The sequence below is a fragment of the Takifugu flavidus genome, chromosome 9 (assembly GCF_003711565.1).
Source record: "Takifugu flavidus isolate HTHZ2018 chromosome 9, ASM371156v2, whole genome shotgun sequence".
Classification (NCBI taxonomy): Eukaryota; Metazoa; Chordata; class Actinopteri; order Tetraodontiformes; family Tetraodontidae; genus Takifugu; species Takifugu flavidus.
The window spans coordinates 2279875-2293828 of NC_079528.1; the positions used below are offsets into that span (position 1 = coordinate 2279875).

The 13954-nt window shown below is 47.5% G+C and overlaps 1 protein-coding gene across 2 annotated transcripts; it reads left to right on the plus strand.

The window, feature by feature from the left end:
* Positions 1 to 1175: 1175 nt before the first annotated feature.
* Positions 1176 to 13865, plus strand: tspan17 (tetraspanin 17). 2 transcript variants are annotated; one of them, XM_057042510.1, is made up of 8 exons: positions 1179 to 1753; positions 4541 to 4591; positions 6090 to 6236; positions 6912 to 7082; positions 8006 to 8131; positions 8376 to 8423; positions 9767 to 9883; positions 10096 to 13865. In XM_057042510.1, the coding sequence occupies exons 1-8, from the start codon at positions 1667 to 1669 to the stop codon at positions 10159 to 10161; spliced, it is 813 nt and encodes a 270-aa protein (XP_056898490.1). In that variant the 5' UTR covers positions 1179 to 1666; the 3' UTR covers positions 10162 to 13865. The 2 variants fall into 2 exon arrangements, with proteins under 2 accessions (XP_056898491.1, XP_056898490.1); XM_057042511.1 differs by lacking the exon at positions 4541 to 4591 and having other exon boundaries at positions 1176 to 1753.
* The last annotated feature ends 89 nt before the right edge of the window (positions 13866 to 13954 follow it).

Genomic DNA, 13954 nt, shown 5'->3' on the forward strand with positions numbered 1-13954 from the left:
CGGTGTACCTGTTTTACGACCGTTATTATACTGCTTCCACACGCAGCTGTCCTTTTTAATCTCCAAGACAATGAATTTTCTAATGATACACAAATGAGGATTCAAATTATTATTCTTCCACTCTGTAGACACATTAACAGTCTCTATTAATATTGTAAAATAATTGACATGCTATAGTTCAGCTGTCTGATATCCCTAATAAACTATAATGAACCTTGTGTTCACAAAGAGGTAATGCATTTATAATACTTATGCAGCACCAACACAGTAATGAAATGACTCACAGCCATTAATATTCATAAATTATGTAGCCTGTGTTTCTTTTTAGCCTCTAATAAATGTGTGTATGATGGCAGCCCTTGCTTTTCTGCAGGCTATTAGTAGATGTAAATTACCCATTTTTGTGCCATCCTTCACTGTCCAATTTGGTCCATCTTATTATGGAGAGTGAAAGACCCCAGACAGGATCCCCCAGAGTGAAAAGGAAACTTGCCCCCCCCCCCATCTATGGCAGGCTCATACACTGCCACCTGTAGGACTTCTGACAGAAGTTCAAATGCAGAAAGACAAACGTCTCAGGCGGTTTTGAAAGTTAGCTTGATGCAGCTGAGAAAGAAAGAAAAAATAATAATTAAAAGTCCAGAAATGAGCAACACTGCAGCTGAAATTTGCTTTTCTTTCTCAGTAAACAGTGTCAACGCCATCGTAATCTACAGTGCTCAAAAATGTGGTCGCAGCCTGCCAAATTGTGTAACCTTCACGCTCCAGCTCGGCTAAATGCTGATGAATTGCATCCGACAAATTCTGGTGTTTCTGCAGATTACCATCTGGATCCAGGAATGTTTGGATTATTCCTTGCCATTGTGAGATAAGGCCATTTTTTAGCATTATGCATATGATCACAGCCCCTTGGCCTGAGGGCTTTGATCATAAATCAGTGGGGGAAAAGTGTTAAAACTGTGCTTCACTTGAGATAAATATGCATCGTTTTATTTCACAGAACACACGCAGGACATGGCTGCGTGTCTGTCTGACGTTTAATAAATGCATCCACCCTGCACCAAGTGTCGGAACACGTGAACTCTGAATGCGTGGTTCATCGAGCGATGGAGTACTCCTCATGTCCAGCCCCCATCGAGACGCAAGGGGGCGCTCTCGAGGTGAAAAGGGCGAACGCCAACGTTGTGGTTTCCCCGTTTGACAGCAGGGGCTTGTTTTACGGCACAAAACAACAAGGAAGAGGCTTGAAAGAGGCGATGCGGCAACAGAGATAAACGAGCAGGCGTTTAGGTAGCTGTGGGGCGGCCAGCTTTGCCTCTGTCCCCCTGCGTTTGCGAATTAAGCGCCAGGCTACTTGAATATCGACTCAAGCGCAGATGTCCGTCTGTGCCTTTGCGCGTCCCTGCATTTGTTGTTGTTAGCCGCTAATGCTAATTACAGAAGTTGTGAAGCTAGCTGGCCTAGCAAGCTAGAACTGCAAAAGGGATAGTTGGTCGAATAACTTGCTTGACTTACTGCTGCCAGGCGAGAGCACCTGGCAGAGTTTGGCTAATGGAGGCACCGTCGGCTTTGTTTATTAAAGAGCTGCAGCTTTGGCTAAGAATTTGAAGTGCCAGCCGTAGGAGTTAACCTAGCTTCCCAATTAGCCACCACTAGCTTTGGAAGAATGAGTAGGAAACACCATCATTTTAAAGGAGCAGAAGTAAGCTGCTGCGTGAAATACTTCTTGTTTGGATTCAACATTTTATTCTGGGTAAGTAAATGGCGATAGTGTTGGTATCATAAAGTTGTCTTCAATATTGGGGCAAAGTTATCTTAACGTTAGCGGCACTGCTGTGGTATCATGCCCGAGCTCATCCCTATCTAAACCAATGATGATGGCGATCAGGAAAGGTACTTTATCTCCGTATAATTCAGCAGTTTCTGTCATTTTAAAGTTTCTGTCATTTGAGATGAGTTGTCTCGATAAATTCCCAAAGGGCGACAGTCAGGTGTATTACAGGCTTAACATTTAACAACATGGAAATGTGAGCCCTCTCTCAAGTTTTCTGCCCTTCCTTTTGTTGTCTTATCCGCTTTGCTTCTTTTCCCGTTCTACCTTTGCAAGCGCTGAAGGATCGGTGCCATTGTTGGAGTTTGAGAAATGTCAGACTTCTCTGCATTGTCTGGCCAGACGTCTTTATCCCCCCCTTGGCCTGAAAAGTTCCTCTGTTGAGCCTGCTTCGACCCCCCCCCCCCCCCCAGTGCGCCCCCAGTATTATAGCGTCTGTGGGTGAAGGGATGGCGTGTCTGTGTGTTCCTTCCCACACCCTGTTAGGGGGAATAAGCCGTATCGGCTTGAATGCTACCCTGCCCTTCTCGTTCCAGACAGCGCCCCCCCCCCCCCCAGCGTCGTGCTCGGGCTCTGCGGGACACCATTGTTTCTGTCACCAGCACACCCACAATCACAAAGAGCCAGGGTGGTAACAAAGACCTCTGGCCACAGTGGGCGTTCTGAAAGTCCCACTTGTGTGTTCATTCCGAGGAACTTTTACAGGGAACGGGAATCTCCATCGGACGAATGTTCCCTAAAAGTGTGTAATTCATTTATGCTGATCAATCAACGGGGCTGTGGCGTCGTGGAAGGTTCATTTAGTTGGTTTTAGAGAGTCTGACAGCAGGTCCGTGCCTTCTGACTGAGCCCAGTCTGAACCTGTGGAACATGTTCTGGCTTGCAGGCTTTTTCCTGTAATCATCACTGGGAGACGTCTCCTCCCGCCTCTCTGCTGAGGGTCGGACAGACGAGAAGAGCGAGTCCTCCCCCGGTCCACAACGTCCTGTCCTGGGGCGCCCTTGTCGGGCTCAAAAATTGAGAGGGAACGCTACTGAAGCACAGAACATTTGGGCAAAAGCGGAATGAAATCGAGCGCTTGGCCGGCCGCTGGCGATCTCGTCTTCCCGGCCCCGGCAGTGCCGCAGCTCTCCGACAGCGGCGGCTTTCCTCGCGCTAATCGTCTCATTGCACTTTAAGCCGGCGATGGGGAAATATTTTGGAGCTCTGCACGTTTTAATTTAGAGCTTGTTAGGTTCTAACCGTGGGGCTGAGGTGGTGGTGGCGGCCTGCCGTTGCCTCCCGGGGGGGAGGGGGGGGGGGTGACATCAGCCCAGCGTGATGGTAGCTCACCGCTAAAGTCACTAAAGAAGAATGCAAGCGTGAACTCAAGGCCACGAGGGCCGGCGAGCAGCGTGAAGAACGTGAGCTTTGTTGGCAGAAATGTGGCTTTTGGCTTTCCTTCATTCTTTTCATACCTCCCAACGTTATAAAACGCTGCGTCTGAATGGGAAGAGCCGTTCCAGCTGCTGCAGATGTGCAGCCTAAACAACAGATGCCTCAGAGAAAGGGCTTCCTGCCAGCTGGTATTGATGGTGACGAGGATGAAGATGCCGTTTTGAAACCCCCGTTCGGCTCCGCCACTGGCCGTGAGCACGTGCCCGTCCTGAGGTCTTTGTTAGTGGAGGTTAATGAGATCAGCCGGCTTCGGGAGTCTCCGGCTCAAGTGTTGAGGATCTTCCACGTCCCCACAGACAGGAAGTGAGCTCATGTAAACACTGTCAGGACGTGTTTAGCAGCGATTCCCTGGAATAAGCCGGCCAGTCGCAGATGGATCCATCTAAGGGAAAGTGTGATTCCAAAGGTGATCAGATGTGAGTAGAGGCGGAGAATATCCCGCACGTTTAGAGCTCACCAACAGGAACGTTCAAACAGGGATTAGAGATCGCACATGACAAATATTCCAAACGGTACCAAGAGTCTGCGCTTTTCTCAGGTTGCTGTATTTCTGGAACACTGGTGTGCAGAGGTGTTGGTGGGTGTCCCCCCCCACACCACCACCACCTTTTCTTGCTGTATCACATAATTCCCAGTACAGCAGAGAGGTGGAACGCTGCCTCGCTGATCCAGCGGAGGATTTTGTAATTCCAAGGCTGTAAACAGCTCCACATTTCTCTGGGCCTAAACTCTCCGTGAACTCTGACCCCCAGGGTATTTCTGGGAAGGCTGTAAAGTCAACAGAACCTTCACGTACAAACCAGAGGAGGACTCTTCACAGCCACACACGCTGTTTACCTCCACAGGAACAGCTTATCAGAACAGTTTATTATTTATTTAATTGGCAGGGAAAGAATTGTAAATACAGACATGGAGGGGGGGGGCAGCTTGTTTTTCTGGTGTCCAGAGGTGATGTGGTTCTGCATGAGCACTTTATAATCTGGGCGACTGCAGATACACGTGTCTTTGTCGTTGACTCTGCTCCCGTACTGGAAATGGGTGAGGCTCTCGCGGAAAGGGTGATGTCATAGTCTACTATGGATCAGAGAATAGCACCAGAATACGTCCCCGTTTTGTTTGCACATGTTTCCAGGGAGACCCCTGTCAGAATCTAAAGTGAACCCACCACACCCACGCTGTGCCATGAGCTGCTTCCACACACCGAGTTTTGGTTCTGGCGGAACTTTGATACGTGGAGGGTTGCTTTACATGTGAATCTGCTTTGTTTTGCAGTTACTGGGAGCAGCGTTCCTGGGAATAGGCCTGTGGGCCTGGGCGGAGAAGGTGCGTATAAACACAGGCACGCACACACCATTGGAGAGCATCACCACTGCAGCAGCAGAGCTTAACGTCTTCCCCCGCGTTCTGGGCAGGAGCTTTACAGAGCTTCACCTTCCAGGAAACAGTCTGGAATAAACAGAAGCAGGATCACCCCCCCCCCTCCCTCTTCAAAACTTTCCTAGTGAATAAAACATGTCGCTGCAGCTGTGATTTAAATGATCCGTTCAAATGTTGCGTAGGCTGAAATTAGCCTGTCGTTTAAATCTACATGCAAACGGGCCGTTATTGTGCTCAGTGCAGCGGCACCAAGGCTCGGGTGTTTTCATTAACCTCTCTTGTACCCCCCCCCCCACTCCCGTTAGTGTTCTTGTTAATGATCAAAGCCGCACCAGTTGCTTTCAGTAAACGCCGCATCAGCGTGAAAGCGTGTACTGATTAGTGCCGGCCGGTCCAGAACTGTGCAAAATGGCCCGCTCTGCCCCAAAGTACCTTGCAGGAACAGCATGAATAATTTGAAAGGATTAGCTTGAATGATGAATAGTGGATGCTAAAAAAAGGAATAATGGGGACTTTGGATCTCATTTGCTGCATTGATCAGTTTCCAGCCTGCAGGGTTCAGCCCAAACAGGCAATAGTTTCAGGTTGTGTTGCTTAAAATCAGATAAACAGGGTTGCGTCTGTGGGTAGATGAGCTCCGGCAGAGGAAACAGCCTCTCTTGTGGTTGTCAGCGAGTGTTGTGATGTTTGAACTCCAGCGGCATCAGCACGCAGATTAGTGATGCCAGCGGCGTCTGTCTGATACGTGCACCATGGGTGACGGCCGACCACGGTGTCAAATGTGGTGGTGCCATAGTCCAGCGAGCCCGCGCTCTGCCAGGGACGAGGAGACTTCTTTTGTTAAAGGAACCCACCAGAGATGGACTGGTGACATGTCAGGCACCCAGCGCCCTTCAGGCTGCCGTGGCGGGATGAGCAGGGAGGTCTGGCTGTGGAAACAATTTGTTTTGGATCTGCTCTCCGGGACGTGCGTGATACGGATAGACCGCTGGAACTTTTTCTTTGCCGCTTCCCTCTGGGGGAAATTAATTTAACCATCACTTACTGAATTCAACAGGAACTCGGTCTTTTGTGAAATGCAAATTGTTCACTTCTTTGCTTGGAACATGATATAGCGCCCTCAGAGGGAGCAGGAGATGGGGCATAATCATCTTCCTGATAGAGTCAGCAATTTGTCCTCAGTGTGGCAGCAATAATTCATTCAGCAGTGAATCTCCAGGCATCACACAGAAGCAAGGAAATGGTGGAACGCTGTCCTTATTACTCTTATTCTACTCTCACCTGCAGCACTGACTGTGTTGGGAAGCCTCCACATCCTTCACTCTGGTTTTCCCTCTTCTTCTACTGCTCAGCTTCACGTCCAATGATCAGACAACGAGAGGAAGGATTGATTGATTTTATTATTATTGGTGAAACTGGTAACCCTCCTTTCTTGTCCCCCCAGGGCGTGCTGTCCAATCTGTCATCCATAACGGACCTCGGGGGCTTCGACCCTGTTTGGCTCTTCATTGTCGTCGGAGGTGTTATGTTCATCCTGGGTTTCGCCGGTTGCATCGGAGCCCTGAGGGAGAACACCTTCCTGCTTAAATTTGTGAGCCAAGTCCTGATTTCCCGTGTTCAGAGCGTGCGCAGATCACACCAGACGCTGGTGCAACAGGTGTCGGTAGATGACGCCGGCGCTATAGGCGACGGCGTTATTTAAAATCAACGTCTCCAGGGCTAATGATCCGTGCAGGCTTCCCCTCCGCCGTGTCCAGTTTTCTTCATTTGCCCAAAGGAACTACGGAGAAAATAATTTAAAAAGTTTATTGGATTTCATCAGTAGTGATAAGAATGCGTGACTGAGCGAGACCGTTTCTCCATGCGGTGGGCCAACATTCACAGCAGCTATTAACCTCAGCCAGTGTCCATTAGCCACAGAGCGCCAGGCGTCAGTGCGAAGAGCTAATGTGGCTTTTCTGCATTTATCGTTCTCGCCGTCTCCTCTGCTCTTCACGTTTACTGTAAAAGGAAGATATAATAGCTCCTGAGGGACTCTGGGTTGTGCTGCTGCACTTTTCTCTCAGCAGAAGAGAACATGGCCTTTTAACCAGACCTGGAAATGAACCATACCTCAGACCTGCCTCAGTCTTGGTCCATACAGCTCAAAGGTTTCTGGAGCTGGGGGCGCGTTCAGAAGTGTTTTTGAGCCACGCCCCGAGCGCCTGATCGAAGCGCCGTATTTACAGATCCTCTGTTTATTCTTACATGTTTTTGCGCTTCCCAGTTTTCCGTGTTCCTGGGTTTGATCTTCTTCTTGGAGCTGACTGCCGGCATTCTTGCCTTCGTCTTCAAGGACTGGATCAAAGACCAGCTCAACTTCTTCATCAACAATAACATCAAAGCCTACCGCGACGACATCGACTTGCAGAATCTCATCGATTTTGCACAAGAATATGTGAGTCAGCAACTCCTCCGTTTGACCAAAAGACGCCCTTGTGAAGTGTTTCCAAAACTAAACGGGATGAGGAATCCTCTCAAATATGGATCCCGTTATTAGAGAATGAAGCAATAATTGGCTCCTGTCTAAGGAAACTGGGATGTATCCCAAGGTGCTATAAAGGGAACGAGCTTCCCGATGGCTGCTGCTGGCCATCATAGCTAAGATGAGCACTGCAGAGAAGTGCTTCAGGTGTAGAAGTGTAGAGAAAAAGGTGAGAAGTAATATCAAAAACTCTCTAAATGTACAGTTCTGAAGAATCCCCTCGGATAAATGCTGAAACCTCTCGGAAAAACTAAAGGGATTCCAGTTGAAGATTTTTCAACCAAGATTTCTCTTCGGTCTGGATGATTGACAGGTCGCCAACATACGGAATGTAGGGCATTCCTACACAGCCAGGTATAAATAGAAATGGTTCATGGGAAATTGGGCGCTAAACAAGATTAAGGCCGTAAACCAGTTAAACAATGATAAAAGCCAATCGCATAGGGTTGAAGGGATGTTTCAGCTTCAGGAAGGCAGCAGATGGGAAGAGATGGAAGGTGTGGGTCTGACTATTCTGGATGCTGATTGGTCCGCGATGTTGAACCGGCCAATCAGCACCACGACCCAGATTCCACGCCGTAGCTGTCATCCGTGAGGAACATACGGGGACACAAAAGGACAAGGAAAAGAAAACATCCCAGTGCTGTCGGAGACGGAAGGGTTCTGGAAACAAACTCTCGCCTGATGTAAACTATTATAGACATGTTTTTTTCCGTGTCCGTCAGCTGTCGGCGTTTCCTTTCTCAAGTTTAGTGCTCGTTCACGCCACATTTCTCTGTTTGTTGATGAAACCTCCTGGTTCCTCTGGTCTTTGACCCATGTCGCTGCGCTCTCAGTGGTCCTGCTGCGGAGCCCACGGGCCTGACGACTGGAACCTGAACATCTACTTCAACTGCACGGACCTCAACCCCAGCCGGGAGAGCTGTGGAGTCCCTTTCTCATGCTGTGTCAAAGACCCGGCAGTGAGTACACAAAAGCAAATACTTACTGTAACGTCACATTCACAGAAATCTTAAATGATTAATTGCATTTGCAATTACATTAAAACATGATTTGGTTATTATAAAAATACATTGAGTGGTTCCATCTTTTCAAATGAGAGAATTTCTTTTTGCTTATTGTTGACAATGCTCAGTCAAATTCCGCTAACGGTGGTAGACACTGTGAGACCGTGCGGTTTTCATGCGTTTCCTGTTGTTCGTGCAGGAGGATGTCATCAACACACAGTGTGGCTACGACGTTCGACGCAAAAGGGTGTGTATCCAGATTTATACCTCCAGAGCTCTTCACACAGCCATCGCTGCATTTGCTCTGCTTTCTCTGTAGTTCCGCCTTTCAGAACCTGTGTCTTTGAGGATTCCTAGCTTCTTCCATATTCTCCTGATAAGCCAGAACCAACGGATCCAGTGTTCACCGTACAGTAACTGACACGAGTCCTGCGTCATTGACAGGCAGCGTTGTGCCATCAAACAGAATGAAATTCCTCCCGGCAGCGTTATCAGGGACAAGTTAAAGATCTATTTGATTAATATGATTAGAGCAGCGCTAAACAGTTAGCTTGAATATCAGTTTCATTCAGGCTTCGGTAAGGACGCACAAACTGTTGCTTTAAAGGGCGTTGCAGAAGCCAAAGGCAGAGAAATCACAGGGTTAAATAGCACACGGATTCCTCTGTGCGCCTCATGCCTTAATAACAGATTGTTCTTCAAACAGGGATAATTAGGATCCGGTTATAGCCCAGAGAGCAGCCTTACTACACTCTGTAATTGGCAACTTGGTGGGTTATGCCAGTTCATTCCTGCTCCCTCCATGTGTGGGTGTGGTGGCTACAACTTACTGCACTGCAGTCAGAAAGATTGCTGTTGCTAGGCGCGCTGCAATAAAGCCAACCACCTGCCACTGGGTTGGTGTGAATTCATTTTCCCTGCGTGCTGTTCTGCTAACGTGTGCATCAACTGCTAATGATGTGCGCCGAGCTTCCTGCGCAGCTTGTTCCGGGCAGGGAAAGAGGAAGAGCAGCAGACGTGGGGAGGAGAGCAGCACAACAAAGGCAAAGGGCTGAAATAGCTTTAGAGGACATCCACAGGCAGAACAACATTGCTTTTCCTGCCTCTTTATTGGCTGCTCCTCAAGCTTCCTGTTACCTCTCATTGGCTCAAAAGTGGCTTTTAGGTCTCACAGGGAACACATTTTATATGGTCAGGTTATTTTTTGATGAACACAGAAAACGGCAACAGATCTGCGTTCCATTCTTCACTGGTATCGTCTAAATTGCACCTTTTAATTTTAATCTTTGAGTTTAGTCTGCAGGCAACATGGAATCATAGACAGCGCGATCTCTTTCATAACAGGAAACAGCTTCTGCCTGTTTGTTCACTCTCAACATGGTCCTCTAAATACACCTCCATACGTTTCATGGCGCACAGGCAGCAACACGTAATCCCAGAATGACTCATTTAGCGCTCGCTCCTCATGCCCTTCTCTGCTGTGAATGAGGCCATCCTCAGGTTTCACATTGGTAACATGTGATGGTTCAGGAAGATTCCCTATATTGCATGCAGAATGTTGAATGTTTGTTGTTTTGTCTGGTTTTGAAGGAACTGGATCGTCAGCAAGACATCTACACCAAGGGCTGCGTGGGACAGTTTGAGAAGTGGCTTCAGGACAATTTGAAATTTGTAGCTGGGATATTTGTGGGTATTGCACTTTTACAGGTGAGATTGTTGTCCTTGAAACCATGTGTGTGCTTGAAACTCATTTAAAAGTGACAATAAGGCTGATTTGGGCCATCAATGACACCTAGTGGTGACAAGGGGTAACGTCCACACCCCTCAACGGTGCAGCAGTGTGCTGTGTTTTCTGTGGTTCTGAGCTCATGTTCTGCACTCATCTGCTGACCTAATGTGCTGTATTCTTTCCTCTTTAGATCTTTGGGATCTGTCTTGCTCAAAACCTGCTGAGCGATGTCAAAGCTGTCAAAGCAAACTGGTGACAGGAGAGGTGAAGCCAGAGCCCTGCAGACCCACAGGTTGAGCCAGGTCAACACAGCACACAAACAATCCATTCAGCTCGGACGCGGAGCAAACCTGTTCCATTTTAAACATTTCTACACGTGCACGGAACAGTTTACTTCCCTGTTTGTTTGAAGGGAGAGAAGAATATGGCACACAGACCAAGCAGTCAACACCCTGTTTACCACTCAGCTCGTGTTTGAACCCAAACATTCAGAGGATGGTCCCATTTACTTAAAAGTTCGACATTTTTGAGGGGGACAGATATATTTATAGAGCGTAGTTGAGTAAGCACTACTGTCAACTGAGAGATTGAAGCCATGGATTAATGTAAGAGGAGAAAGATGAGCCACTTTTAACCTGCTTATCTCCCCTTCCTGCTGCAGGGGAAACATGGGGAACCGGCCAAGCAAACAAACAAACAAACAAACAAACAGATTTCTCTGGGTTTTGTGTTTGTCCATCGTGAGCTTCTGTGACCACTGAAAAGACTTTGAACACTGTTTGGTCAGGTCTCCAACTCAAAATCACTTCTGGACACCTTCATTTCCAAGCGTAAAAGTGCCATTTAATTCCAGTGATGTTTTTGTGTCCCCCCCCCCTCCTATTCTTTACATCAAAAATATCTGCCTCTGCATCACAATACCTCAGGGCCTGGCCGAAAATATATATGCTTTCTGCCGTCATTTATCATCATATCTAGATTTATTATGTTTTTGCAGCCATGTGTGCTGAATCTGGTTACACTAACATTATGCAGCAGAACACTGACATGTCTCTCTGTTTGCCCTGCAGTGATTGTATTATCAGTTCACATATTGAAGGATCGTGTATTAAATGGAACAGCCTGTTGGAGGTTAGGGTGGAGGTCTATGCTAAAGAGAGCGACATTTTTAATGATAGTTGAGATTATCTCTGAGCATCCCTCAGGCACATGGGATTGCTGTTTGGGGCCTTTTTACTCAAGCTGTTACCACGTCCGTCTTATATTTGTCGCAGAGTGAAATAATATTTTAAAGATGTTCTGAGTGTTTATTTTTTTTGTCTTTTTCTTTTTTTCTTTTATTGTCTAAAACTTGTCCATGAAAACAGCACCTATGAAGCTCCAGTCAGCTGCAGCTGCTGTTGCTGGTAGTTCAAATTGAGACCAAATTGGTTCTTTTCTTGCCAAGGACTTCCTTGGAAACAAATCAAGTTCAGTTGAAAACAAGGGAGTATTTCCACAATAACAATTTAAATGGTCAAAAATGTGAAGTTCCTTTGGTGGGAAGTACCAGTTGAACCCAAGCTTCTGCTATATTATAGCTCTATCCTCACTAATGTGTCTTTTCTTTGGATAGATTTCTTTTGTCTGTTTTTCTAGCCAATACATTCTCTTAGCTTTACTAAAGATAGCCTCTATAACATGAATGCTGCTTTAACTAGATTTAGGATATATCGTACAGTAACTTGCTCCACGGCGATGATGCCATGTTCATGTTTCCAGTCTGGTGGGACGCGTCTCGTTAATTTGTACTTTCTTACCTGTATCTTTGCTCATTATTATAAAAACAGCGAAACATGGCCTCGTAGCTTTTTCTTCTATCTGAATGTACTTTCTTATTTGACGGAGGCACTTCAGAACGTTGGCCATTTCTCCCTGCAGGGTGCGTGTGCACGCCACTCTTGTCTTGTGCCGGTGAAGCACGGGTGGGGTCTCCGGCTGTCGGAGGTCGCCGGCGCTTTCAGCAACACGCTTATTTCCCCCGAACTGACGTCAGGAGGCACTGCTCCTTCCAGAGCGGTTAGCTTAAACGCTGACGCGCGCACGCGGCCGTAGTCAGACATAATCTGATGCAGACGGCGGTCTCAGACGTGGCGATCGCGTCGCTGCGGCAGAGCTCGGCACGTGTGCAGCGGGGTGACGCGTTCCTAATGACGTCTCTCTCCCCGCGGAGGGGCGCGGAGCCTCTTCATTTGGGCTCTGTAGGTGTGATCCGTTACAAAGAGCCTCCAGCGTTCTGACGGAAAAGGCATGTTTACATGTTTACACGGAGGAACAACAGGCAGCGACCGACGCTGCCGTGTTTACGTGATATGCTGTGATTTCCTACACTCCCCCCACCCCCGCTAACACCCCCACCACCCCGAGTTCCCATCATTCTAAATGTGGGTGGGCCTCTTTGATTCACAGACTGAGTTGAGATCGGTTGAAGCCAGATCCCCCCCCCACTCACACTCACACACACACACACTCACACACACTCACACACACACACACTCACACACACACACACACACACACACACCTTTTTAAGCCAATCTATTGAAGGGCGGGTTGAAACAGATGTGCTCTGAATTAGATCAAATCTTTGGGGGGGTTCTCATCTCACTTCTCTCCTCTGTTGGAGAGTTTGTTTAAGATCTAAAGATCACCCGCCTCTGATGAGTTAAAAACAGAACCCCCCCATCTGCTTCTTCAGGGGGGAAGATGGCGAAGCGGCGTCGCCTCTTGATTGAAGCTGAGAATCGGCAGATGGAGGCAGAAGTTGTCCACAGCGCTGCAGCACAGAGCTGCAGTGCTTCAACTGCTCTCTCTCTCTCTCGCTCTCTCTCGCTCGCTCTCTCGCTCTCTCTCGCTCGCTCTCGCTCTCTCTCTCTCTCTTTTTCCTGTGTCGCTGTTGCTCTCTCGTTCGCTCTCTCCGGCAGCCCCCAGTCTGCCTGCTATGCTAATATTCAGGCAGCCACCTTGGTAATTAGGACAATTACACCACAGTGGCAGAAGCAGGATTTTAATTCAGAGACTGCAGATTTAACTTAGCTGAGCTGTTTGGGGGGTTTTCTGTTTTCCGCCTCATAAAGTGGGGCAGGGAGTCTTTTGTCCTTTATTCTAACGGCCTTTTCTTCACGAACCCTCGGTTGCTTTTTGAAATCCTCTCGAGGAGCCTCATGCAGACCATGAATGTATCTGTCCGTTATCAGCACTGGCCGACGACTCCACAGACACTTATTATCAACCCGTTTCAGACAAGCCATATATTGAAATGTCTTTTTTTTATTTTTTTTTTGTGGGCACAAAGCAGCCGGTGAGGTTTCAGCTATGCCTGACGTGGGTGTTTTATATGAATTTGAATTATCGAACCGTTAATTGTTCATTGCTGTGCAGGTTTTTATTATCCTTTTATTGTAAAGTTAATTTAGCTGCAGTCGTATTTAGACTTCCTGTGTAGAACACTAATCTCAGCCCGCGTCCTTTCTGCTTTGAAGCGGGTCCCCACCTTCAGCCGCTCCTCTCGAGTCCTTTCAAAGGCGAGCGGCCACAAGTCATCCAGGAGCTGATTGAGAGGAGGCTGAGGAGCAGCGTGATTGGCTTACACAGCATTTGCATATCTGTGATATTTGATCAGGATGAGGATGTAGCTGGAGTGAAAAAAACCTTGATTTGTTTTTTTTTGTTTTTTCCCCTTAAGATGAAGGTGTTTGTTTTCTGGAAATGTAGTCACAGTCGGAGAATATTAACACCGCGATGCCCTCCGCATCCCTCGTTCTGTTGCTTTTTACGCGAGCCTATCTGTGACTCTCACGTCAGACCTGTCTTCAGTGTAGCCTTGTAAAGAAATGTGTGAAAACTGTGGGACGCGGTGTGTTACACTGTACTTTGTGTTTAAATCTGCCTCTTTCATATAATAAAGGAATTATCATAAGAGCCTTTGACCCTTCCTTTGAATGCAAATCTCTCTGAGAGATGCTAAAAGGCATTCAGCCAGTTTAAGTGCATCTTTCATCCCATAATGA

Coding starts and splice junctions, on each gene's coding strand:
- tspan17 (XM_057042510.1), top strand. CDS start 1,667: ATGAGTAGGAAACACCATCATTTTAAAGGAGCAGAAGTAAGCTGCTGC. Junction 4,592..6,089: donor TGTGGGCCTGGGCGGAGAAG/GTGCGTATAAAC, acceptor TTGTCCCCCCAG/GGCGTGCTGTCCAATCTGTC. Junction 8,424..9,766: donor ACGACGTTCGACGCAAAAGG/GTGTGTATCCAG, acceptor CTGGTTTTGAAG/GAACTGGATCGTCAGCAAGA.